The sequence below is a fragment of the Heteronotia binoei genome, chromosome 6 (assembly GCF_032191835.1).
Source record: "Heteronotia binoei isolate CCM8104 ecotype False Entrance Well chromosome 6, APGP_CSIRO_Hbin_v1, whole genome shotgun sequence".
Classification (NCBI taxonomy): domain Eukaryota; kingdom Metazoa; phylum Chordata; class Lepidosauria; order Squamata; family Gekkonidae; genus Heteronotia; species Heteronotia binoei.
This window is the reverse complement of record NC_083228.1, coordinates 8010212-8036518: the sequence shown is the minus strand read 5'-3', so window position 1 is coordinate 8036518 and position 26307 is coordinate 8010212. Positions and strand designations below refer to the sequence as shown.

The following is a 26307-nucleotide window of genomic DNA, read 5'->3' as shown; positions in this document are numbered from 1 at the left end:
ATAGGATCTAATGGAAACTTGATCTGTGGTTAACTGGGGCTCTGGGGGAGAGGCTGATTTCGAGGCAGAGGCTCCAAATTTGCAGCACAGCATCCAACACCTCCCCTCAAAACACCCTCCAAGTTTCAAAAGGATTGGACCAGGGGGCCCAATTCAACGAGCCTCCAAAGAAGGTGCCCCGCGCCTTCACTACTTCCAGTGGAGAAGACGGCCTTTCAAAGGAGCGCGGTCCCTTCAAACGCGACGGCCAGAACTGCCTTCCTTCCGTCGTGCTTGCCACCCCCTTGCTCCTGGCTCCACCCCCAAAGGCTCCAGGTATTCCTTGAACTTGGCGACCCTGGCTCCGAGCGCCGCACTCAGCCGAGGGGGGGATGGAGGACGACGGGTGGCCAGGCAGTCGTCGAGGTGGCGCCACAGCCCCTCCTGCCAGGGCCCGCGCCTAGCCGTCGGGGCTGCAGTAGGGTTGCCAAGTCCAATTCAAGAAATATCTGGGGACTTTGGGGGTGGAGCCAGGAGACATTAGGGGTGGAGCCAAGATCAAGGCTGTGACAAGCATCATTGAACTCCAAAGGGAGTTCTGGCCATCACATTTAAAGGGACCGCCCACCTTTTCAATGCCTTCCTTCCATAGGAAATCATGAAGGATAGGGGCACCTTCTTTTGGGGCTCATAGGATTTGACCCCCTGGTCCAATCTTTTTGAAACTCGGTGGGTATTTTGGGGAGAGGCACTAGATGCTATACTGAAAATTTGGTGCCTCTACCCCAAAAAACAGCCCCCCCCCAGAGCCCCAGATACCCATGGATCAATTCTCCATGATTTTCTATGGGAATAAATCTCCCTAGGGAATAATAGAGTTCCCAGCAGACATTTCCCTCCCCTCCCCCCCCCCCCCCGCTTTCTGACGACCCTGAAGCAGGGGGAGGGTCTCCAAACCGGGGGATCCCCTGCCCCCACCTGGGGATTGGCAACCCTAGGCTGCAGCCAGCCAGCCCGCCCCGCCCCTGCCCGCCCTCCTGCCCGCCTGTTTGGGGCTCCTGTGCGCGCCGCCACCGTCGGGGGAGGGAGGCGCAGGCGGCTGGCTGGCGGCGGTGGGCGATGCGCGGCGCCCCGATGGCTGCGGCTCGGCTGGCCTGCTGCTGCTGCTGCCTGCTGCTGTGGCCCGTGGCGGCGGCGGCGGCGGAGGAGGGCGGGCTGGCGGGGCACATGCGGGCCCTCTACGCGCGCTCCCGTCGGGGAGGAGGCCGCCTGCCGGCCGGAGCCAACACGGTGCGCGGCTTCCCCGCCAGGCGCGGTAAGTGCTGCTGCTGCTGCTGCTGCTCAGCCCCACGGCGCTTCCCCGGCCCCGCTGCCTGCTTGCTGCGAGGAAAGTCCGGGGCGACGGAGGAGGCGCACGTGGGCGATGCGCGGTGGAGCCGGGCCGGCCGAGCCCAGCTCCCACCACCACCCCACTGCTGAGGGCCAGACTTGCTTCTCATAAGAGTCCCCAGACCAGAGGTCGTTTTGTAGAAAAATAGGTGGCGGAGCTCATCCAGGGACTGTTAAGCAGCTGCTATTAGTCACAGTATGTGTGTGTGTGTGTGTGTGTGTGTGTACATGGGTGTGTATATTGGCCCCTGTGTGACACAGAGTGTTGGACTGCATGGGCGGAGCTCATCCAGGGACTGTTATGCAGCTGCTATTAGCCACAGTATATGTGTGTGTGTGTGTGTGTGTATGTACATGGGTGTGTGTGTGTGTGTGTGTACATGGGTGTGTGTGTGTGTGTGTGTGTGTATGTACATGGGTGTGTATATTGGCCCCTGTGTGACACACAGTGTTGGACTGGATGGGCCATTGGCCTGATCCAGCATGGCTTCTCTTGAACATATGAGCCTATGAAGCTGCCTTCTACTGAATCAGAGCCTCGGTCCATCAAAGTCACTATTGTCTTCTCAGACGGGCAGCAGCTCTCCAGGGTCTCCAGCTGAGGTTTTTCACACCTATTTGCCTGGAGCCTTTTTTTTGGAGATGTCAGGGATTGAACCTGGGACCTTCTGCTTCCCAAGCAGATGCTCTACCACTGAGCCACCGTCCCTCCCCGATGGGCACTTCCCAGGGTGCAATTTTAGAAAAGGTTAGAAACGGCTCGGCCTATTACAGCGTTGGGTCGGGGGCACACCTAGGACACTTTGAGCTTTGCGGGGAGGGGGGGGGGGAGAGAAATAAAAAGGAGACAGACGGAGGCCCTGATCCGCCAGTGATCGCACACCAGTGCTCTTATGTTCTTATGCAGCTACTATTCAATGGACAAGGTGGGGGGGGGGAGGTGAACTCTCAGAAAGGTTCAGGAACTGCACTCCTGGGAGCTCCTGCTGAATCCGAGGCCTGAACAAGACACAAAACATCAGATGTTAGAGAGCCACAGGACAGGGAGGCAGGGAGGATGGATGGATGGATGGATGGATGGATGGATGGATGGATGGATGGATGGATGGATGGATGGATGGTAAAGGAAAGGTCCCCTGTGCAAGCACCAGTCGTTTCCGACTCTGGGGTGTCATTGCTTTCACAACGTTTTCACGGCAGACTTTTTACGGGGTGGTTTGCCATTGCCTTCCCCGGTCATCTACACTTCCCCCCTGCAAGCTGTCGACACATTTTGCTGACCTCGGAAGGATGGAAGGCTGAGTCAGCCTCGAGCCGGCTACCTGAGCCAGCTTCCGCTGGGATTGAACTCAGGTCGTGAGCAGGGAGCTCAGACTGCTGTACTGCAGCTTGACCACTCTGCGCCACGGGGGCTGTATGAGAGATAGATAGACAGACAGACAGAAAGAGGAGAGAGTGGTGCAAAGAAAGCAACTTTAAATGCATTCTCCAAGCTGCTAGGCTTGGAGAAGTGATTTAAAGAGAAATGTTTTCTCCCAAGTCAAGCAGTGAGGCAGTGGGGGGGCTTTGAGAGCCACACAATAGGTGCAAAAGAGCCACAATTTAGCCAACCCTGACTTAGGGCCTGCCCAGGCAGATGTGAAAGTCTCCAGCAGTCCCAGAGAACATGTGACTTGCCAGGCCCTGGGCCTGTTCCAGTATGGGACTGAAGGGGGGGGGGCAGCTGCCTTAGAGCCAACCCATCTGCAGCTGACCTCCATCATGAGGTTGCTAACCTCCAGGGACACTCTGGGAAATCACACGGGATTGCAGCTGACATCAAGGCTGCTGACGTCCCCATGTATTTTCCTTCCTTCCTTCCTTCCTTCCTTCCTTCCTTCCTTCCTTCCTTCCTTCCTTCCTTCCTTCCTTCCTTCCTTCCTTCCTTCCTCCCTCCCTCCCTCCCTCCCTCCCTCCCTCCCTCCCATCCATCCATCCATCCATCGCTGCTTTAGCTCTGCCTACTTCAGCTGCCTGCTTTGGGTTTCCCCTGTAGTTTTCCTGCAGCTTGTGCCCAGTGGCTTGTGTTTTGATTTTGTGATTTTGAAAAGGAAGATGCCTTGAGAAGGACAAGAAGCGGCATAGAAATGTCCGAAATAAATAAGTAAATCCTTCAGGCAAAGAGGTCTCCTGTCAGAGGAGTAAATCCAAGCCAGGCAGTCTGTCCATCCCGCCGCCGCCTCCAGTCTCCTGGGGTCGCTAAATTCCAGGTGGGGCCTGAAGATCTCCTGGGATTACAACTCACCTTCAGCCAACAGGGACTGATTCGCCTGGAGAAGATGAGTGCTTGGGAAGGGGGGGCTCTGTGGCATTACAGCCCCCTGAAATCCCTCCTTCAACCCCACCCTCCTCAAGTTTCAACCTTCAAATCTCCAGGTATTTTCCCAACCCAGAACTGACTCAATCCAACCCACTCTGGCACAGACAGGGCAGTTTGGGAATGGAGAAGGATGCCAGGGGGATGCCCACCCCCCCAATTTATTTTCTACTAGCAGGTTAAGTGAGAAAGATTGACTATAAATGGAAATAAATAAATACCCCCCCCCACCCCAGTGAAACAGCCCCGTGGTGCAGAGTGGTCAAGCTGCAGTACTGCAGTCCGAGCTCTCTCCTCACGACCTGAGTTCGATCCCGGCGGAAGCTGGGTTCAGGTAGCCGGCTCCAGGTTGACTCAGCCCTCCCATCCTTCTGAGGTTGATAAAATGAGTGGGGGGGGGAGCTTGCTGGGGGGAAAGTGTAGAGGACTGGGGAAGGCAAGGGCAAACCACCCCGTAAAAAGTCATGATGCGATGTCACCCCAGAGTTGGAAACTACCCCTCCCCAGGCTGTTTTAGAGGCAATGCCAAATACTATTGAAATAGTATGTGAGTGGTATAGAATCATAGAGTTGGAAGGGACCTCTAGGGGCATCTAGTGCAACCCCCTGCACAATGCAGGAAACTCACAAACACTTCCCCCAGAATTCACAGGATCTTCATTGCTGTCAGATGCCATCTAGCCTCTGTTGAAGAACCTCCAAGGAAGGAGAGCCCACCACCTCCCAAGGAGGAAGCCTGTTCCACTGAGGAATCGCTCTAACGGTCATAGAATCATAAAGTGGGAAGGGACCTCCAGGGTCATCTAGTCCAACCCCCTGCACAATGCAGGAAACTCACAAATACCTCCCCCTAAATTCACAGGATCTTCATTGCAGTCAGATGGCCATCTAGCCTCTGTTGAAAAACCTCCAAGGAAGGAGAGCCCACCACCTCCCAAGGAGGAAGCCTGTTCCACTGAGGAACCACTCTAACGGCCGGGACGTTCTTCCTAATGTTGAGCCGGAAACTCTTTTGATTTAATTTCAACCCCTTGGTTCTGGTCCTACCTTCCGGGGCCACAGAAAACAATTCCACACCATCCTCACACCATTCAGTTATGTGTACTTACTTGGAAGAAAGTCTCATTACATTCAATGGACCATTCAGTCCAATTTTTTTTTGTGGGCGGGGAAAAGAGTTAATGATTTTAAAGGCCGTAACCATAAGTGGCAGGCAGGTACCGTCTTAAAAAGGGGTCCCTGCTCCGCTCTGTGGGGACTCACGGAGACCCCAATCTGCATGATGTAAAAGATAGTCTTGTTCTTTCCCTTCTCACATATTGTTTTTATTCACATGTAAATTGATGGAGGTTTAATCAGCTGATTAATATGCTAAAGCTTATCCAATTAGTTTAATGAGCTCCGTCTAATGGGGGGGGGGCAAACTATAAGCAGCGATCCTTCGCCTGAGAACGGCTACTGCTGGAAGGGCCAGAGATTCCATGTGGGGGAGAAGTTGGTGTCCATGGTGCCGCAAGCCAGTACACCCTCGTTGTGCTTTTTATTTTATTCATTTATTTATTTTTTGTATTTCTATCCCGCCCTCCCCGCCGAGGCAGGCTCAGGGTGGCTGACGACATTATAGTATCAACGCTAAAAGCAATTACAATAATAGTTCAGTTAAAACGGTTTAAACAATTTGAGATGATTAATACAATTTCGAAACAGCAGTTACGGTGCTAAAATTCCTGCCATACATTCAGTGGTGCTAGGCATCTATGTACTTTGGTTGAAGGCCTTTCGAAATAATGTTGTTTTGCAGGCCTTGCGGAACTGGGCAAGGTCCCGCAAGGCTCTAACATCTTCTGGGAGTTGGTTCCACCAGTGCGGGGCCGCAACAGAGAAGGCTCTTTCTCTGGTAGCCTTCAATCTCGCCTCCCTCGGCCCGGGGATTGCTAGTAGGTTTTTGCACTAAAATGGGGGCTTGCCTTCTGCCCTGCCAGAAGATGTGAGCGCTCTTGTTGAGAGACATCTCCTTACGCCTCATTTCAGATATTTCAAAGCAACCGGGCTTTTTGTTCTGTTTGAAGGGACAGTAGCCCTTCTGGTCTTCATGGGGTAGATCAGGGGTCTCCAACCCCTGACCGTCGACCAGTACCGGTCCGTCACCTGCTAGCAACCGGGCCGTGAGTTGTATAATTATTTTATTATACATTACAATGTAGTAGTAGTAGTAATGCAACATTGGATTTATATCCCGCCCTCCACTCCGAATCTCAGAGTCTCAGAGCGGCTCACAATCTCCTTTCCCTTCCTCCCCCACAACAGACACCCTGTGAGGTAGATGAAGAGATTGGATTTATATCCCGCCCTCCACTCCGAATCTCAGAGTGGCTCACAATCTCCTTTCCCTTCCTCCCCCATAACAGACACCCTGTGAAGTAGATGAAGATATTGGATTTATATCCCTCCCTCCACTCCAAAGAGTCTCAGAGTGGCTCACAATCTCCTTTCCTCCCCCCCCCCCCCCACAACAGACACCCTGTGAGGTAGATGAAGATATTGGATTTATATCCCGCCCTCCATTCCGAAGAGTCTCAGAGCAGCTCACAATCTCCTTTATCTTCTTCCTCCACAACAGACACCCTGTGAGGTGGGTGGGGCTGAGAGAGCTCTCCCAGAAGCTGCCCTTTCAAGGACAACTTCTGCGAGAGCTGTGGCTGATCCAAGGCCATTCCAGCAGGTGAAAGTGGAGGAGTAGGGAATCAAACCCGGTTCTCCAAGATAAGAGCCCTTGCACTTCACAACTACACCAAACTGGCTCTCTTATATATATCCCACCCTCCACTCTGAATCTCAGAGCAGCTCACAATCTCCTTTATCTTCCTCCCCCACAACAAACACCCTGTGAGGTGGGTGGGGCTGAGAGAGCTCTCACAGAAGCTGCCCTTTCAAGGACAACTCTGCAAGAGCTCTGGCTGACCCAAGGCCATTCCAGCAGCTGCAAGTGGAGGAGGAGTGGGGAATCAAACCAGGTCCTCTCAGATAAGAGTCTGCACACTTAACCACCACACCAAACTAATAGAAATAAAGTACACAATTGTATCATTCCAAAACCATCCCCCCGCCCCCGGTCCATGGAAGAATTGTCTTCCACAAAACCGGTCCCTGGTGCAAAAAAGGTTGGGGATCTCTGGGGTAGATTACCTTCTCAGGGGTGTCAAACTCATTTGTTATGAGGGCTGGATCTGACTTAAATGAGACCTTGTTGGGCCGAGCCATGTGTGTACCTATTTAAGATTAGGTAGCAGAGATATAAACTTTATAAAGGACACTGGCAAACACAATTTTTTAAAAAAAAAATCCTTAAAACATTAGCACTTGCTGGTCTTAAAGGTGCTTTCTTTGTATCCCTCCTATGGGATCCACAGAACTGGGCAAAGGAAGCTCTGGCTCTTTCCTTCCTTCCCCAGGGAGCCAGGAGAGGGAGGAGCCTCATCCAATAGAAGGAAGGGAGGTTTTGCTCAGTAGCTCTGCTGTGCAATTGAGAGAGCCTGGCAAAGCAAGCTATTCCTCCCCCCTTCCTCCCCATGGGAGGAGCCTCAGCCAATGGAGAAAATAGAGGTTTTGCTCTGCAGCTCCTGTGCGATTGAGCAAGCCTGGCAAAGCAAGCTGTGATCCAGAAGGAAGCAAGAGAGAGAGAGAAGGAAGCAGATGACAGCCAGTTGCTCAGGGGCCTGATAGAAGCCCTCTGAGGGCCTGATTCGGCCCCTGAGCCACATGTTTGACACCCCTGTTCAAGAAGATTCATGGGGTAGATTCTTCAAGAAGATCATGAGATAATTTAAGGAGAAATTGGAGACTAGAGATGTTGGATGAGAATGGAGAATCAAATGCGATAGAATGAGATTCGTTGCGAGATTAGTTTGAACGTATATGTTTCTTTAACAGCCCCGTGGCGCAGAGTGGTAAAGCTGCAGTACTGCAGTCTGAGCTTTCTGCTCACGACCTGAGTTTGATCCCGGTGGAAGCTGGGTTCAGGTAGCCGGCTCGAGGTTGACTCAGCCTTCCATCCTAGCTTGCTGGGGGGAAAGTGTAGATGACTGGGGAAGGCAATGGCAAACCACCCCGTAAAAAGTCTGCCGTGAAAACCTCACGATGCGACGTCACCCCAGAGTTGGAAACCACTGGTGCTTGCACTGGGAACTACCTTTACCTTTTTTATATGTTTCTTTAAACCCATGTATTTTTTGACAGAAATTCTAGGTCGAAAGCGCCTGTACTGCTTCAACCTGACATCTCTGCAAGACTCAGAGTTGATTCTGGCGGCCACCTTCCACTTCTTTTCTGAAAAATGCGGCCAGCATCACAGGGCCCTTTGCAGATGCTCAGAGAACTCAGCCTGCCACCTTCTCCACTCGCCACCGGTGTCGTGGCTCAACGTGGTCTTCCACAGTTTCGGAGAGAATTCGGCCTACGGGCAACTCAAGGAGAAAGTTGCCATATTCCCTCACCGGCAGGAGGCCTGGCTGGCGAAGGACATCTCACACGCCATCAAACGTTCGAGGCAGTTTGGGAAGCTTCTGTGTGCTGAGCTTGACGTGGGGAGGAAGTACCACAGCGTCTCTGAGGAACCCGCCTCCCACTGGCCGTACATCCTGGTCTATGCTGATGACTTAGCGATAGCCGAGCCCAACAGTTTGGCCCTTTCCCTCCAGAGGTACGACCCGTTCCCTTCCGCCGAGAGCCTTTTGCTCAATGCTTCTACAAACACCCGTACGAAGAGGGGCGTGCACCTCTCTGTATCTGTCCAGAACAACGAGTTGCCGGGGACTGTGGATAACGGGAACGAGTATCGTGAACAGGACTTATGGAGAACCACATACAAGTCCCTCAAATCCAAAGCCTCGCACAGAGACCGGAAGGGGAAAGGGCAGGAGCACGCCGAGGCGCTTCCCGAGTCTCAGGTGCTCAATTTTGATGAAAAGACCATGAGGGAAGCTCAGCGGCAGCAGTGGACGGAACCGACAGTTTGCTCCAGAAGATACATGAAAGTGGACTTTGCTGATATCGGCTGGAATGAATGGGTTCTCGCTCCGAAATCTTTTGACGCCTATTACTGCGCAGGGAGCTGCAAGTTCCCAATGCCCAAGGTAGGATGTGTAAGTAGATTTTGTGCTAGGCCAGGGGTGTCAAACGTGTGGCCTGAGGGCTGAATCAGGCCCCCAGAGGGCTCCTATCAGGCCCCCGAGCAACTGGCTGTCATCTGCCTGTGTCCTTTATAAAGTTTATATCTCTGCTACCTAATCTTAAATAGGTACACACGTGGCCCGGCCTGACCCAACATGTCCCAGCCCAACAAGCTCTCATTTAAGTCCGATTCGGCCCTCGGAACAAATGAGTTTGGCACCCTTGTGCTAGGCTTAGACATTGTCCTCATCCCTCAGAAATATTGGAATATGGTAGCCGGGGCTTGAATTCAGCAGGAGCTCACAGGAGCAGAGCTCCTGAACCTCCAGCCAAGGTCTGCATGCAGTGGGGAGTTCTCTCTCCGCTGTGCACAGATCCTGGGGCATATGCAAATGAGTTACGCTACTGAGCTCCTGCACCTTTTTTTCTACAAAATGACCCCTGCTGAGGACTACGGGGCTTTCGAGGCAAGAGATGAGCAGAGGTGGTCTTTCGTGGCCTTCCTCTGCGTGGCAGCCCCAGTCTTCCTTGGTGGTCTCCCCCCCAAGTGCCCACCAGGGCCAACCCTGCTTAGTTTCCAAGCTCTGATGAGATCAGGCTAGCCTGGCCTAGCAGGTCGCTCTTGTGACGTAGAACAGGGTTACGGTTGAACAACACAGGTACAGTCTTTGAGCAAAAGAGAAATAAAAGGCACATTAGAGAGAATTCTTTCTCCTAAGCAGGGGTGTCAAACCGGCGCCCAAATCAGTCCCCTGGAGGGCTCTTATAAGCCCCCTGAGCAACTGGCTCTCGTCTGCTTCCTTCTCCTTCTCTCTTGCTTCCTTCTACATCACAGCTTGTTTCGCCAGGCTTGCTCAATCGCACAGGAGCTACAGAGCAAAGCCTCTGTTTTCCCCATTGGCTGAGGCTCTTCCCTTGAGGAGGAAGGGGGGGGAGGCAGAGCAGGCTCTCTCAATCGCACAGCAGAGCTACTGAGCCAAGCCTCTCCTCCTTCTATTGGCTGAGGCTCCTCCCCCTCCTGGTTCCCTGGGGAAGGAAGGAAAGAGCCAGAGCTTCCATTGCCCAGTTCCGTGGATCTCATGGGAGAACTACTAAGAAAGCACCTTTAAGACCTACAAGTGCTAATATTTTAAGCATGTTTTATTTTAAGGTTGTTTTTTTAAAAAAAAAAAATCTTTAATTGTGTTTGTCTGTGTCATTTGTAAAGTTTCTATCTCTCTGCTACATAATCTTAAATAGGAACACACATGACCCAGCCCAACAAGATCTCATTTATGTCAGATCTGGCCCTCGTGATTTTGACACCCTGCCTTAGATCCTTAGCTCTGAGTTAAGCAGAAATTTGGTTCTAGGTTGGTTGTTCAGGCTCCGTTTGTGCCCTTCTTATCTTCCTCTACCATCTGGGCAGACACCTCCTTGTCTCCTTCCGAGGCCCTGAGATGGCCGAGCACTTTGCCCCAAGGATGGAGCTTCTTCTTCCCCTGAAATTGGCCGGACAACTCCCATTTTAGTGGACATGGACCACGTAGAGAAGCCCAGATTAGCAGCCATAATAACCCAAACTTACCCCAATCTTATCGGAGCTTGAAAGAGAAGTATAATGCACCATGATCACTACTTGGATGGTTGACCACCGTGCAGACATTTGGAATCCTAGAGTTGGAAGGGGCCGTACAGACCGTCTAGTCCAACCCCCTGCTCCGTGCAGGATCAGCCTAAAGCGTCTCCAACAAACCATCCAGCCGTGTTTTGAAGACTGCCAATGAAAGGGGAGCTCATCACCTTCCTAGGCAGCTGGTTCCACCTCTGAATTACTCTGACTGTAAAATTCCGCCCCCCCTCCCTAATATCCAGATGGTACTTTTCTGCTTGTAATTTGAGCCCGTTGCTTCAGGTCCTCTCCTCGGCTGCCGGGTGGAGCAGCTCCTTGCCCTCCTCTAAAAGACAGCCTTTCCAATATTTCAAGAGAGCACTCATGTCCCCCCTCAGTCTCCTTTTCTCCAGACTGAACATTCCCAAGGCCCTCAGCCTTTCCTCACAGGGTGCTTCCTCCGGGCCTTTGAACATCCTCGTTGCTCTCTTCTGCACCCGTTCGATTGTGTCCACATCTTTTTTGAAGTGAGGCCTCCAGAATGGCACACAGGATTCCAGGTGTGGCCTGACCAAGGCGGTAGACAGCAGAGCTATGACCTCCTGGAATTTTGACGCAATTTTTGATACAACCCCGGATGGAATTTGCCTTTTTGGCCACAGCATCACACTGACTGCTCATATTTAGTTTACAGTCCTCTCATACCCCAAGATCTCTTTCGCACACGCTATTTCCCAAAAGAGCATCCCTCATCCAGTGTTTGTGCTTCACATTTATTACATTTATAGCCATGTTCACAAGTTATGGCAAACATAAAACAAGCTGGAATGGGTCCAGAGGAGGGCAACGGAGATGGTGAGCGGTCTGGAGACCAAGTCCTATGAGGAAACGTTGAGGGAGCTGGGGATGTTTAGCCTGGAGAGGAGGCGGCTGAGAGGTGTCATATAGAGGAGGGTGTGGAATTGTTTTCTGTGGCCCCAGAAGGTAGGACCAGAATCAATAAGTTGAAATTAAATCAAAATAATTTCCGGCTCAATATTAGGAAGAACTTCCTGACCGTTAGAGCGGTTCCTCAGTGGAACAGGCTTCCTCGGGAGGTGGTGGGCTCTCCTTCCTTGGAGGTTTTTAAACAGAGGCTAGATGACCATCTGATACGGTAGCAATGAAGATCCTGTGAATTTAGGGGGAGGTATTTGTGAGTTTCCTGCATTGTGCAGGGGGTTGGACTAGATGACCCTGGAGGTCCATTTCAACTCTATGTTTCTATGATCTCTTGCCTTGAAAACCACAGGAAGGGGAATTTCATAGGGTCTCAGTGAAGGAGCTGCTGCTTGAATTTACTTCTGAGAATAGAAAAGGAGCCTAGTCTATTCTTTGGTGACCTTCCAAGCTTGCGTGATCTCCGCCTTCACGTGCCCCAGTTCCCCTTCGTCTTTGTGGTCTGCATCTATACTGAGATATAGCTCTTCTCCCATCTTACAATTTAGAAGCAAGAAAGCCTGATTCATCAGCCTTTTGACCAGTAAAGGTAGTTTGAGCTTAACCCCTGGGGATGCACAGAGTGTGAACGCAACGCTCAAAGGGCAAAACGGGAAGTTTTTAAAAAATAAACCTGGGACGGTGAAGTGTCATACCCCGGCCCTCCCCTAAGACACCATCCTTGGCTCCAGATTTCTCTGCTTCTAAATTTGGGGCTGGCACCTGGGTCGACTGATTGCTTGTTCCCTGTCAAACGTCGTCAGGGATGCCACGAAGCCACAGAAGTAATTGTACGGAAGACAGCTCATTATACGTGTCAAACGTTGGCAAGAAGCCGCTCGCTCCTGGGCCGAGCCGAGCAATATAGCAGAGTGGCTGCCGCCGTCGCTGCTGTCGTTTCAGTCCACCTTAGAAACCGACAAGATTTGGAGGGGGTGAGCTCTCAAAAAATTTCTTAATTGGTATTCCGCCCTTTCCCGCGAACGGGCACAGGGCAGGTAACAACCAAAGTTAAAAGAGCTAAAAATGACAAACTGAAACCATAAAATGAGCACACTTTCAAGTTTGCCTGCTCGAGTTAAGAAATTAATTCGTATTCTTCTAGTAACAGCTTGTCTTCCTATTGCAGCAGCCTGGGAATCTACCTTGCAAGTCTGGCACGATAAAATATGGTATCAGAAGATATCGGAGTTATATCCCAGCCTCCACTCTGAATCTCAGAGTCTCAGAACGGCTCACAATCTCCTTTATCTTCCTCCCCCACAACAGACACCCTGTGAGGTGGGTGGGGCTGAGAGGGCTTTCAAGGATAACTCTGCAATAGCTCTGGCTGACCCAAGGCCATTCCAGCAGCTGCAAGTGGAGGAGTGGGGAATCAAACCCGGTTCCCCCACATAAGAGAGCTCTGGCTGACCCAAGGCCATTCCAGCAGCTGCAAGTGGAGGAGTGGGGAATCAAACCCGGTTCTCCCAGATAAGAGAGTTCTGGCTGACCCAAGGCCATTCCAGCAGCTGCAGGTGGAGGAGTAGGGAATCAAACCAGGTTCTCCCAGATAAGAGAGCTATGGCTGACCCAAGGCCAGTCCAGCAGCTGCAAGTGAAGGAGTGGGGAATCAAACCAGGTTTTCCCAGATAAGAGAGCTATGGCTGACCCAAGGCCATTCCAGCAGCTGCAAGTGGAGGAGTGGGGAATCAAACCCAGTTCTCCCAGATAAGAGAGCTCTGGCTGACCCAAGGCCATTCCAGCAGCTGCAAGTGGAGGAGTGGGGAATCAAACCCGGTTCCCCCACATAAGAGAGCTCTGGCTGACCCAAGGCCATTCCAGCAGCTGCAAGTGGAGGAGTGGGGAATCAAACCCGGTTCTCCCACATAAGAGAGCTATGGCTGACCCAAGGTCATTCCAGCAGCTGCAAGTGGAGGAGTGGGGAATCAAACCCGGTTCTCCCACATAAGAGAGCTATGGCTGACCCAAGGCCATTCCAGCATCTGCAAGTGGAGGAGTGGGGAATCAAACCCGGTTCTCCCACATAAGAGAGCTATGGCTGACCCAAGGCCATTCCAGCAGCCGCAAGTGGAGGAGTGGGGAATCAAACCCGGTTCTCCCAGATAAGAGAGCTCTGGCTGACCCAAGGCGATTCCAGCAGGTGCAAGTGGAGGAGTGGGGAATCAAACCCGGTTCTCCCACATAAGAGAGCTATGGCTGACCCAAGGCCATTCCAGCAGCTGCAAGTGGAGGAGTGGGGAATCAAACCCGGTTCTCCCAGATAAGAGAGCTCTGGCTGACCCAAGGCCATTCCAGCAGCTGCAAGTGGAGGGGTGGGGAATCAAACCCGGTTCTCCCACATAAGAGAGCTCTGGCTGACCCAAGGCCATTCCAGCAGCTGCAAGTGGAGGAGTGGGGAATCAAACCCGGTTTTCCCAGATAAGTCTGCACACTTAACCACTACGCCAAACTGGCTCTCAGTTTATATTGCATAAGATCTCAACCATTGTACATCACTCATTCCTGTTCAGCAAAAGCATACAATAAATTTATTTCCACATGGGCCCTGTTAAATTACAGGGCAGAAAATGAATTTCTTCCATCCAACAGTACATACCACTCATGGTTACATTTCTGAAAAATATTCTTGCTAATTTTTTAATTCCCACTTCTCGATGCATGGGTTTTTTTAAAGGGTTTTTTAAAATAGTGATTCTAATTGGTTTAGTAGCCCCTTTCTTTTTAGTAATAACTTCTTTATAATTCATTTTGGATTTGGCTCCCTATAGCTTACTTCCTCTAGTAGTATCCTCTAGTAGTATCCTACTAGCAATATTTCAGCATCTAGAATGCTGCATTATACTCTTCTGAAGACTTTTTATCTAAAAGTTTGATAAAGTTTGGGGAGGGATGATGGCTCAGTGGTAGATCATCTGCTTGGTAAGCAGAAGGTTCCAGGTTCAGTCCCCGGCATCTCCAACTAAAAAAAGTCCAGGCAAGTAGGCGTGAAAAACCTCAGCTGGAGACCCTGGAGAGCCGCTGCCAGTTTGAGTAGACAAGACTGACTTTGATGGACCGAGGGTCTGATTCAGTAGAAGGCAGCTTCATATGTCCATATATGACTGGCTTGACTACTGGGCAAATGGTTGTCCTCCATTGGGAGGGACGGTGGCTCAGTGGTAGAGCATCTGCTTGGTAAGCAGAAGGTCCCAGGTTCAATCCCCGGCATCTCCAACTAAAAAGGGTCCAGGCAAGTAGGCATGAAAAACCTCAGCTTGAGACCCTGGAGAGCCGCTGCCAGTCTGAGAAGGCAATACTGACTTTGAGGGACCGAGGGTCTGATTCAGTATAAGGCGGCTTCATATGATACTGTATTATACATCATAAAATGTATACTTGTTGATTGTAAAAAACCCAAGTTTGCCTGCTCTAAGGAATAAAGGAACAGACCAAAGGGATGGTGGCGGGGAGAAGAGCAGGCCGAGAAATTTGGGGCAGATCCGTGCCAGCAACAGCAGCTGAAGGTAGAAACCTCCTGTTGTGGTGTGCTGAGGAGGCACTGGCAGTGTTGCAGGGCTTTTTTGACTGGAAAAAGAGGTGCCAGAACTCTCAAGAAGGAAACGAAGGAGAAACACACGGATGCCCCTCATGAGCTTTTAAACATTTTTAAAGAATTCTGTTTCCAGGAAGAGGTTCCAGAACTTCATTCCACTGTGTCCCTCCAGAAAAAAAGTACATCTCTACCTGGAAGAAGACTTAGAGCAAGGCCTTTCGCCTTCACCTACTCACTGAGTCCGCTTGCGGAGAGGGCGGGATAGAAATTTAAAGTAATAAATAAGTAATACATAAATAAAGCCTCTCTCTCCTCTCAGGCCTCCCAAACTCTTCTGGGAAAACAGCTCTTCTTTGCCAAGAAGCAGTAATGATTTCCGTCTCTCTTCCAGATCGTGCGGCCATCGAACCACGCCACGCTCCAGAGCATTGTGCGAGCCGTCGGGATCATTCCGGGCATACCAGAGCCTGCCTGTGTCCCCGACGCAATGAACTCCCTCAGCGTTCTCTTCCTTGACCAGAGCTACAGCATTGTGTTGAAGGTCTACCCTAATATGTCTGCGGACAGCTGTGCCTGCCGATAGACTGCTTCATCTCTCTCTCTCACACACACACACACACACTCACGCGCGCGCGGTATGGAATGAAGCCAAAATTCATGGTCTGGTTTGGCTGCAAATGGGAGTTCTTGGCCCATTGAATTCCTCATTTCCAGATGAGGCTCGGAAGCAGTGAGATATGTTTCCCCCGCCCTCTTTTTGGCACTTTCAGATTCTTAACTTGTGTAGCTGAGAGGAGATTAGAACCGTAGTGGAATCTTCTATATATAGCGGAGTGTCCCCGTAACCTAACAACTGCTGGTCAAGCTAGACATGGGAGGAGTAGGGTCACCTCACCCACATGGTGCTCCTCTCTTCCCCCAGCAGGGCAAACGGCAGCTCCAGAGGAACAATGGAAATCGTCAGAATTGCATGGTGGGAAGGGGTTAAACTCCACCCTCCCCCTCCAAATGTGGAGTCCCTGTGGCTGAAATTTATTCTTTTATAAACAGAGGAGATGTGTTCACAGACCTCCTGATGTCATGTCGAATTGGGCTTTTATAAGAGATACATTTAAGCAAACACTTCTCCCAAGATTGGAAGTGGGCAGGGCAGCAGGGCGTCCTCCTAAGTGGGCTTCCTTTGGTCCGGAGAGTCCGTTTTGATGCAGGAGAACCTGAAATCCCGTGTTCTTATTGACGAAGTTATACTCAAGGGTTCCGTGCATATGTTTTCTTCCAGTGCATTGCATATGAGCCTTTTCACAGGACCTTCCTAAACCGGATGGTATTCGCTATTGGCCCATGATCAAGTTAACCAGGGCAGGGGGGGCCAAACTGCTGCTCAGGATCCACACTTGGCTCTTTCACACATATTGGGTGGCTCTCGAAGCCCCATTGGCCAGCTTGGAGAAGGCAGTTCTCTCTTTCAGTCACTCCTCCAAGCCAAGCTAGCCAGTAGCTTGGAGAATGCATTTAAAGCTAAAGTTGCGTTCTTTCCACTTCTCCCTCCTCTACTATTTTCCTTCCTTCCTTCCTTCCTTCCTTCCTTCCTTCCTTCCTTCCTTCCTTCCTTCCTTCCTTCCTTCCTTCCTTCCTTCCTCCCTTCCTCCCTTCCTTCCCTTTCCTTCCGTGGTGGCTCTCAAACATCTGACATTCAAATCTTACAGCTCTCAAAAAATTGACATTTATTCTATGTGCCTCTTATGTTAAGCAGGTTTGGCTACCTCTGGACAGGGGTTTCACGCAGTCCTTTTTCTTTCAGTAATAAGCCATTCCTGAAGCGCTGTGCCATTTCAAACCATTGTTTTGTTTTGTTTTCCTCAAAGGGTTTGTTCTTTTTTTTTGGGGGGGGGGGACATTCCGTTGAGAGCACCCTGGTGCTGAAATGAGACTCCAAATCGGCACAATAGCGCCACCATTGGGATGCCTGGCTTCCACAGTCTTGTTTTAGGGCCACTTCCAATAGGATGGGGTTTTTTTAATAAAGGGAAGATTTCAGGAAGCCCCATATGGCATTTTACACAGCACGCCCCACAGTGATTGCAAAGTGGAAGGAAGGATTTGGCTAAGGCACCTTTTCTGAATGGGACAGAAGCGGGATTGTGTGAGAAGGTAAATTAATTCCGCTAACAGCCGGTTACTAAAACGTGTCTGTCTGAAATGACAGGAAAAAACATTAGTAGCCAGTTACATAGAATACATAGACTGTCTGAAAAGCTGCTGTGGTACAACTGTGGGAGCGGGGGCCATTTCTCCCCCCTCAGGGCAGCCCCTTCATTTGCACCCTTTGCTATTCCACAGAGTCCCCTGAGTCCTGGGGGCAGCATTGAAGGGGGGTGGTGGTCAGGTGGGCAGCAGTGAGAAGAAACAGGGAAGAAAATTCTGTGAGGGAATCCCGTTCATGGCGTTCAGTCCAATACAGTGAGGTCCAGCAGATCTTGACAAAATCCCATGGCGCCTAAAAATTTTATTGCAGCCCCTACTGGTTTTTGTTTGTTTTTTGTGTAAGCAAAAATTTGAAAATATGGCCACATGTTGCTCCAAAGGCTGAAACAGGAGTCTGGCTTCTTAGTATTTGGGCTGCCTTTTGCAGCCAAAGAAAAGCCTGTCAAAGCCCAAGAGAAAGAGAGAGAAATGCACACATTTTGATACTCAGATTTTGGCTTTTAAAGTGAGATATATCATCTGTGCTATATGTAGAAGCATTTGATATCATGAGAAGAGGTAACTGAAACCCTAAAGATGTAGCTAGGAAGGAGATGCACATATATATATATATATATATATATATATATATATATATATATATATATATATATATATATATATATATATATATATATATATAAAGTCAGAGATTTATTTTCCCTCGTAACAGAAATTTTCAGCACAGACTATATATATATATTAGTCAGAGATTTATTTGCCCTCGTAACAGAAATTTTCAGCACAGACTATGTAACTTTATCCCGGAGAGATGGTTATCATTTTCTTTGGCAAGTTTCAAGCTGTTAAATGACATGAAGTGTCATCTGATGACACGAACGCTTACACCCTGACGTTGGTCTTTAAGGTGTCCCCGGACTCAAACGTCCTATAGCTCCTGGGTTAAGAGCAATGTGGCCTTATTTACTAAAAATAAATAGCAATGATTTATAGTTTTTAAATAATTCTTAAATGACTTCTGATCTGATTATTGCATTTTGATAATAAAAAATGTGCAATAATTCCTAGAGCTGCTCCGTCTCTTACGCATACTACGTCCACTGCACACACCTATGAAGCAGTGTTTCCCATGAACGTGACAGTATTTCCCATCAGGGCTTTCTTTTGCATCAGGAACTGGTTTGCACATTAGGCCACACCCCACTCACGTAGCCAATTCTCCTGGAGCTTACAGTAGGCCCTGTACTAAAAGCCTTGTAAGCTCCAAGAGGACTGGCTACATCAGGGGTGTGTGGCCTAATAGGCAAGGAGTTCCTGCTCCCCCAAAAAACCCTTGATTCCTATTAACTTCAGGTAGGCAGAGCTGTCATAACCTGCGGGCACCTGTTCTTTTTAAAGAGCCACCTAAAAGACCAGGAGGATCTGTTTTTCTTTCCATCTGCTCAAGAGTTGAGCATTTGGGGTAACACATTAAGAACAGATAATGTGTTATTTAAGAACAGATAATGTGTTATTTCTTTATCTGCCAAAAGATGAACGTTCTTCATTTTTCATCCCGGCTTTGGTTGCTGTGAGAACCAAGACAAAATATTTGACCCCCCACCCTACCCCCAACCAAGGCTGTTTTCAAATACAGCGTCTTGCTGGCAAGAAATAATAAAGGGACCATAATTAAGCAAGCGATGATGACCCCGGAGACAGAGACAGATTCTTTCCTGGATGCCGAGGGCTTCCACCAGGCATGTGTGTTTGTCTGATGTTTATAGAATCTTCATTAGCGGAGAGCCTGAATAGATAAGGGGCCGAAATGTAACATCAATGGCTCGAGATAAGGACAAGTGTGCAACCAATCTGCGCAACGACCCACAAGGGGCCATAGCTGGAAAAAGCCTCAGCGGACACAGTGGCCAGCCGTCGCTGTCCCCTGCTTTTCCTTCAGCCTCTCATCGGACAAGAAGTGTAGTCCCCCAGATCCTCCTCAGTTCTTTCCTGTTTGGGACCACTGAACATGCGCAAAATGCACTTTTGGGGCGCCTGGATCCTTCTGAATGCCCTCTTGCGCCTAGCACATGGCAAACCCTTGCTAAGTCGAGGCAGGTTACTCTTGAAGGGAAACGCTCACAAAGACGCCGGTGATCTTGGGGACGCGGAAGGAGGTCAGTTCAACTTCAAAGCTTTCCTGGAGAATCTGAAAGCGGATTTCCTGAGGAGTTTGAACTTGTCCGAAGTCCCTTCTCAAGAGAAGGCCAAGGAGCAGCCGCCTCAGTTCATGATCGACTTGTACAACAGATACGCTGCGGACAAGTCTTCCAGCCCCATTTCCAACATAGTGCGCAGCTTCAACCCCGAAGGTAGGAGTTGTCTCAAATGCGTAGATGAGGATTTCCCAAGGAGAACATCCCCGTCCCTTGGAAACGGTGATGGATTTTCTCTTAGCAGCATTTGCTGCTTCTGCTTCTGTATATAGGAGAGGAGCATTTTGTTTTAAGGAGAAATTTGATGTCTGTACCGAGCTGAACAGAAGAATTCGCTTCTCAGAATGGTTTTGGCCCCGTAGAGGAGCTAAGCGATAAATGTAGGTAAAGAATCTAGATGTAAATACCCAAATTTCTGGTGTTACTCAATCTCAGTTGTTCTATCTTTAAGTGCATATAAGCAATGTTCCCCCTAAGCCGCGGAGTCTTGTGAGCAAAAATTCTACTTCGTGAGCTGCTGGCCTTAAAAGTTGTGAGCTCCTGCATCAATGCGTGTGCTCTGGGGTCCTCCTTCCTGAGCTAAGACAAAACTGTGAGCTGCAGGCTAAAAATCTGTGAGCTCGCTCACGTGAACTCAGCTTAGAAGAAACACTGCCTATAAGGATGGCTCAGGCTACCCCGCTCTCATCAGCTCTGAAGCTAAGCAGGTTCTGCCCTGGTGAGTACTTGGAAGGGAGACCACCAAGGAAGTCCAGGGTGGCTGTTTTCAAGGTCAGCCTGTATCCTGTTTCTGTCTTCTGTGTTTGCAACCCTTCCCAATTTAGTATCATCTGCAAATTTAATAAGCATTCCCTCTATTCCCTCATGCAAATCATTGATAAGGATGTTGAACAAAACAGGCCCCAGGACAGATCCTTGAGGCACTCCACTTGTCACGCCTCTCCAAGAGGATGAGGAACCATTCACAAGCACTCTTTGGGTGCGATCTGTCAACCAGTGACAGGTCCACCTAATGGTAACAGGATCCAAACCACATTTTACCAACTTGTCAACAAAGATAGTATGTGGAACCTTATCAAAAGCCCTACTGAAATCAAGATAAACGATGTCTAGAGCATTCCCCTGATCCAGGAAGGTGGTCACTTTCTCAGAAAAAGAGATCAGGTTAGTCTGACATGACTTGTTCTTGAGAAACCCATGCTGGCTCTTAGTAATCACATCCATTCTTTCTAAATGTTCCAGGACCGACTGTTTGATGATTTGTTCTAAAACTTTTCCAGGTATAGACGTCAAGCTGACGGGTCGGTATTTACCTGGATCGTCTTTTTTCCCCTTCTTGAAGATGGGGACAATATTCGCCCGCCTCCAATCTTCCGGCACCTCTCCTGTTCTCCAAGAATTCTCAAAAATAATAGCCAGAGGCTCAGAAATTACATCTGCAAGCTCTTTTAGAACCCTTGGATGCAATTCATTTGGCTCTGAGGACTTAGTTTCATTTAAGGAAACTAGGTGTTTATGTACTACCCCTATGCTGATCCTAGGTTGGAACTTCATACCCTCCTTATGTGTTCTGTTTTTGCCATATTGAGCACCGTTCCCCTCAGAAGAGAAGACTGAGGGAAAGTTGGAATTCAGCAGTTCCGCCCTCTCTTCATCACCTGTTACAATTTCACTTTCTTGCCCTCGCAATGGGCCTACCGTGTCCTTGCTCTTTTTCTTACTCTGAACATAAGAAAAGAACCCTTTTTTGCTGTTTTTAGCGTCTTTGGCCAGGCTAAGCTCATACTGAGTGATAGCTTTCCTAAGCTTTAGCTTTCCTGAGCTGTTGGAAGAGCAGGACATTGTGTTCCCTCTCTTATTATTATTTAGGGTTCAGGCAACTCACAACCGGAAAGAGATTCTCGACTCAGAGAGGCTGAGGGGGCCCAAGCTGGGTTGCCATCTCTTGGCTGAGAAATTCTTGAAGATTCTGGGAGCGGGGGGAGCTTGTTGATGGGGTGTGAACAAGTTGATGGGGTGTGAACTGGCAGAGACTGACCAAGAGAGAGATCTTGGGGTTGTGGTAGATAACTCACTGAAAATGTCAAGACAGTGTGCGTTTGCAATAAAAAAGGCCAACGCCATGCTGGGAATTATTGGGAAGGGAATTGAAAACAAAGCAGCCAGTATCATAATGCCCCTGTATAAATCAATGGTGCGGTCTCATTTGGAGTACTGTGTGCAGTTCTGGTCGCCGCACCTCAAAAAGGATATTATAGCATTGGAGAAAGTCCAGAAAAGGGCAACTAGAATGATTAAAGGGCTGGAACACTTTCCCTATGAAGAAAGGTTGAAACGCTTGGGACTCTTTAGCTTGGAGAAACGTCGACTGCGGGGTGACATGATAGAGGTTTACAAGATAATGCATGGGATGGAGAAAGTAGAGAAAGAAGTACTTTTCTCCCTTTCTCACAATACAAGAACTCGTGGGCATTCGATGAAATTGCTGAGCAGACAGGTTAAAACGGATAAAAGGAAGTACTTCTTCACTCAAAGGGTGATTAACATGTGGAATTCACTGCCACAGGAGGTGGTGGCAGCTACAAGCATAGCCACCTTCAAGAGGGGTTTAGATAAAAAATATGGAGCAGAGGTCCATCAGTGGCTATTAGCCACAGAGTGTGTGTATACATAAAAAATTTTTGCCACTGTGTGACACAGAGTGTTGGACTGGATGGGCCATTGGCCTGATCTAACATGGCTTCTCTTATGTTCTTATGAGGAGGGGAGGATTTGGGGAGTGGGTCTCAGTGCAGTGCAATGCCAAAGAGTTCATCTTCCAAAGCTTGGGTTCTCAGGTCCCCCTGGCCACTGGGAAAGGAACAGAGTGGTAAGGTTGCCACCAGATCTAGTTTGGGAAACTCCTGGAGATTTGGGGGCAGAACCTGGGGAGGGGCTTCAGCGGAGTGCAATGCCACAGACGCCACCCTCCAAAGCATCCATTTCCTCCAGGGGAACTGGTCTCTGTAGTCTGGAGATGAGCAGTAATGCTCAGGGATCCCCAGGTCCCACCTGGAGGCTGGCATCCCTGGCGGCCATTTTCTTCGGGGGAACTGATCTCTGACTTCTGTAATCCTGGAGATCTCTAGCCACCGCCTGGGGGTTGACAAGCACAGTCCCATCGCTGACTCTCTTCCCCTCTTGAACGGCAGAAATAAAACTACCTAAGAAGCAGCTGAGTGCAGGGCAAATTACTCCAGATGACTCAAGCAACCAAGGCCCAGATGTGCGGCCTGTTTTGTGATACAGACTGAGAATTGTGTCCCACAGGGCTGCCACCCTCCAGGCGGGAGACCTGGAGATAACCGTGCACAACGTTACTAATATATATTTGCTCTTTACTATCACTACTTCAGCACTGAACACTAGTTGCTTACAAGAATCACTTTATATAATGAAAAAGGGTTGCGATGCAGCGTAACGACCACTCCTAAGAGATGCACAACAACTTGATAAATACACTTTATACATTAAGAAGAACAACACATAAGTTCCACAGAACTGTGAGTGCCTTGTGAGTAATTGACCAGACTTCTGCAATTTCATTGGCTGAGCTCTGGTTCCAGGATTATCCAATCGCTGACAGAACGCAGCGTTCATGCCACATAGGAGCACCTTTTGAGCCTTGTGAAAGTGATTTCTATACTTTGTATCCACAAAGAATTGAGCATTGGTTCCAGAATAATCACGTTATTAGTCGGACGAAAGGCATTTCCTACCGAAACACACCTATTTTTTTACCAGAAGCGTGTCACTTTTTTCCTAATTCTGGGAGGATCGCTAGCACCTTGTCTACTGAGTGCATCAAGATGATTATTTCCCCAGCGCTAGTGGACTCTAGATTTACATTCACTCTGGAACCTATGTGTTCCTATGGCAAACCTATGGGGAAGCAGCTGGGACTCCAGGCCAGTGGTGGCAACAGAGAGCAGTGGTCAGACTGGTCCAGCAGCCCAAAGAGTGGCGACAATATGCAATGGGAGAGAGTTACGCAGGAGCACATAGGTGAGGGATACACAGAGCATCATAAGTCAAAAAATGACTAACAACGCTTAAACAGCGTAATATGGAAATTCATTCCACTATTGAATATTTTTTTTGAAAAGCTGAAGCTTTTCTAATGAATCTGTACCTTTACCATTCATTCTTATATCTGAATGAATTTGTGTTTAAACTTCGTTAGTGATTTTTTTACTTGCGACGGTCTGTGTATCTTTCACCTACATGCCGAAAGAGTGGCGGTGAGTCGAAACGGCAGCCCCAGGAGTTGGCCACAACGCCAGCCAACAACGAGGGAAAGAGGGCAGCAGAGAGAGGTGCCAACTCAGCACTGGGAAAGTCCTGGAAATACTTGAGGGAGGAGGCTGGCAAGGACACCATCTGGGAAGGGGAGAGACAGACCTCAGTAAGGCCGGAGAGCTCACACTCCCACAAAGCAGCCATCCCCCCCCCCGGGGGGGGGACTGATTTCTGATGTCAGGGTAGCCAACGCTGGGGTGGGAAATTCCTGGAGCTCTGTTGGGTGGAGCCTAAGAAGTGTAGATGCTGAGCAGGAGGGGGAACTCATGGGGGGATGCGATTAGGTCCATGGCGTGAGAAAGCATCACTTACAGCCAGTTCAAAACTCCCAGCATCAGAAGCAGTAATATAATAATAAATAATTAGCTGCAGTCAAGTCCCAGCCAACTTATTGGTGACCCTTTTCAATGCAAGAGGTGGTCTTCCATTGCTTGCCTCTGCATAGCAACCTTGGACTTCCCTGGTGGTCTCCCAACCACATACTAATCATGGCCAATCCTGCTTCGTTTCCAACCTCTGACAAGTTCAGGCTAGGCTGGACGCAGCGCTTTTTTTTGTAGCAGGGGCTCCTTTGCATATTAGACCACACCCCCTGATGTAGTCAATCCTCCTGGAGCTTCCAGTAGGCCCTGTACGAAGAGCCCTGTAAGGAATTCTAGCAGGACCTCCTTTGCCTATTAGGCCACACCCCCTGATGTAGCCAATCCTCCTGGAGCTTACAGTAGGCCCTGTATGAAGAGCCCTGTAAGGAATTCTAGCAGGACCTCCTTTGCCTATTAGGCCACACCCCCTGATGTAGCCAATCCTCCTGGAGCTTACAGTAGGCCCTGTACAAAGAGCCCTGTAAGGAATTCTAGCAGGACCTCCTTTGCCTATTAGGCCACACACCCCTGATGTAGCCAATCCTCCTGGAGCTTACAGTAGGCCCTGTACAAAGAGCCCTGTAAGGAGTTCTAGCAGGACCTCCTTTGCCTATTAGGCCACACACCCCTGATGTAGCCAATCCTCCTGGAACTTACAGTAGGCCCTGTACAAAGAGCCTTGTAAGCTCCAAGAGGATTGGCTACATCAGGAGGGTGTGGCCTAATATGCAAAGGAGTTCTTGCTACAAAAAAAGCCCTGGGCTGAACTATTTAGGCTGCTACATTCAGAAGCCTGAAAGGTTAATCTATTGCATAATAAAGAATAGAAGGAAGAAAAGAACTTCATGTGATCGGGGTTGGGGGGTTCAGGGACCAAACCTCAGAGTAAGAATAGCAGAGTAGGCAGAAGCAGAATTTCATCTTAAATTTGACATCATTTGCCAACTGAGAGTCCTCTCATCCAGAGCTACTTTCTGATGCAATACGCAGCTAACTGCACAGTCCTTCTCCTATAATTGGTGGTCATGATGATAAGTGTTTCCAACTGTTCTATTGCAGATGTTTCTTCACTGGAAATGAATCTGCTCCGGAAATACATCCTGCTATTCAACATCTCCATCCCCCGGTATGAAGAAGTCAGCAGGGCTGAGCTAAGAATCCACATCGCCTGCCGGGAGGAAACAGCCTGTGTGTCTCACATTCAAGGAAAAGTGACAGTTTACGATGTCCTCATGGGGACAGATCATGGGGACCAATCAAAAGGGACCGAACCCTTCCTGGTCTCCAAAAATATCCAAGAATGTGGCTGGGTGATGTTTGATGTCTCTGCCACCGTGAAAAGATGGGTCAGGAGAGAAAAAATGAAGGCCAGCGATCAGCTGGAGATTTGGGTGGACAGTCACGTGCCGGATGACCCCTCGTGTGAGAAGTGGCGTCTCAGCGTCATGCCTGACGCCCACCACTTGCCCTTGCTGATAGTGTTCTCCAACGACCCCAGTAACAGAATCAAGGAGAACCGCATGGAACTCCAGGAGATGATGGTGCACGAACGGGAGAGCGTGCGCAAGAATTTAGCAGAGAACAACAGCACGTTTCACAAACACAACACAGCGTCCGGCAACGGAATCCATCATCCTTCTGCCAGAAGCAAACGTAGCGTCGAACTAAACCACTGTCGGAGAACCTCCCTCCAGGTGAATTTCAAAGAGATCGGCTGGAATTGGATCATTGCCCCCCAAGATTACGAGGCGTTTGAGTGCAAAGGGGGGTGCTTCTTCCCTTTGACGGATAACGTCACGCCGACCAAACATGCCATCGTTCAGACCCTGGTGCACTACAAGAACCCCAAAAAAGCATCCAAAGCTTGCTGCGTCCCAACCAAACTGGACGCTATTTCCATGCTTTATAACGATGACGCTGGGACCCCCACGCTGAAGTACCAATATGAAGGGATGAAAGTAGCCGAGTGTGGCTGTAGGTAGTCGTGGGGTGGATGGGCGGGTGGGCCTCTCTGAGAAGGGAGGGGGAGGGTCTTTCGGCTTTGCTGTAAATCTGTACATTGGTCAAGTAAATGTAAATGCAGCTTGTTTTGTGTGGACCTTTTCTAGCAGGACACTGGTTTGTAAGTAATCGGAAACTGTTGGATTCCCAGCTGACTTCCTAGTTCAGCCTTAACATTAGAAATCCCTTGGGTCTGTTTTGAGCAGGCC

At 49.5% G+C, this 26307-nt stretch overlaps 2 protein-coding genes across 2 annotated transcripts; both read left to right on the top strand.

Annotated features, from left to right (window-relative positions):
• Nucleotides 1-1206: 1206 nt before the first annotated feature.
• On the top strand, nt 1207-15597 carry GDF10 (growth differentiation factor 10). The gene is made up of 3 exons (XM_060240975.1): nt 1207-1294; nt 7961-8856; nt 15389-15597. Exons 1-3 carry the CDS (start codon nt 1207-1209, stop codon nt 15578-15580), a joined length of 1176 nt encoding a protein of 391 aa, XP_060096958.1. The 3' UTR covers nt 15581-15597.
• Nucleotides 15598-18907: 3310 nt separating this feature from the next.
• On the top strand, nt 18908-26079 carry GDF2 (growth differentiation factor 2). The gene is made up of 2 exons (XM_060240785.1): nt 18908-19553; nt 25157-26079. The coding sequence occupies exons 1-2, from the start codon at nt 19211-19213 to the stop codon at nt 26077-26079; spliced, it is 1266 nt and encodes a 421-aa protein (XP_060096768.1). The 5' UTR covers nt 18908-19210.
• Nucleotides 26080-26307: the final 228 nt, after the last annotated feature.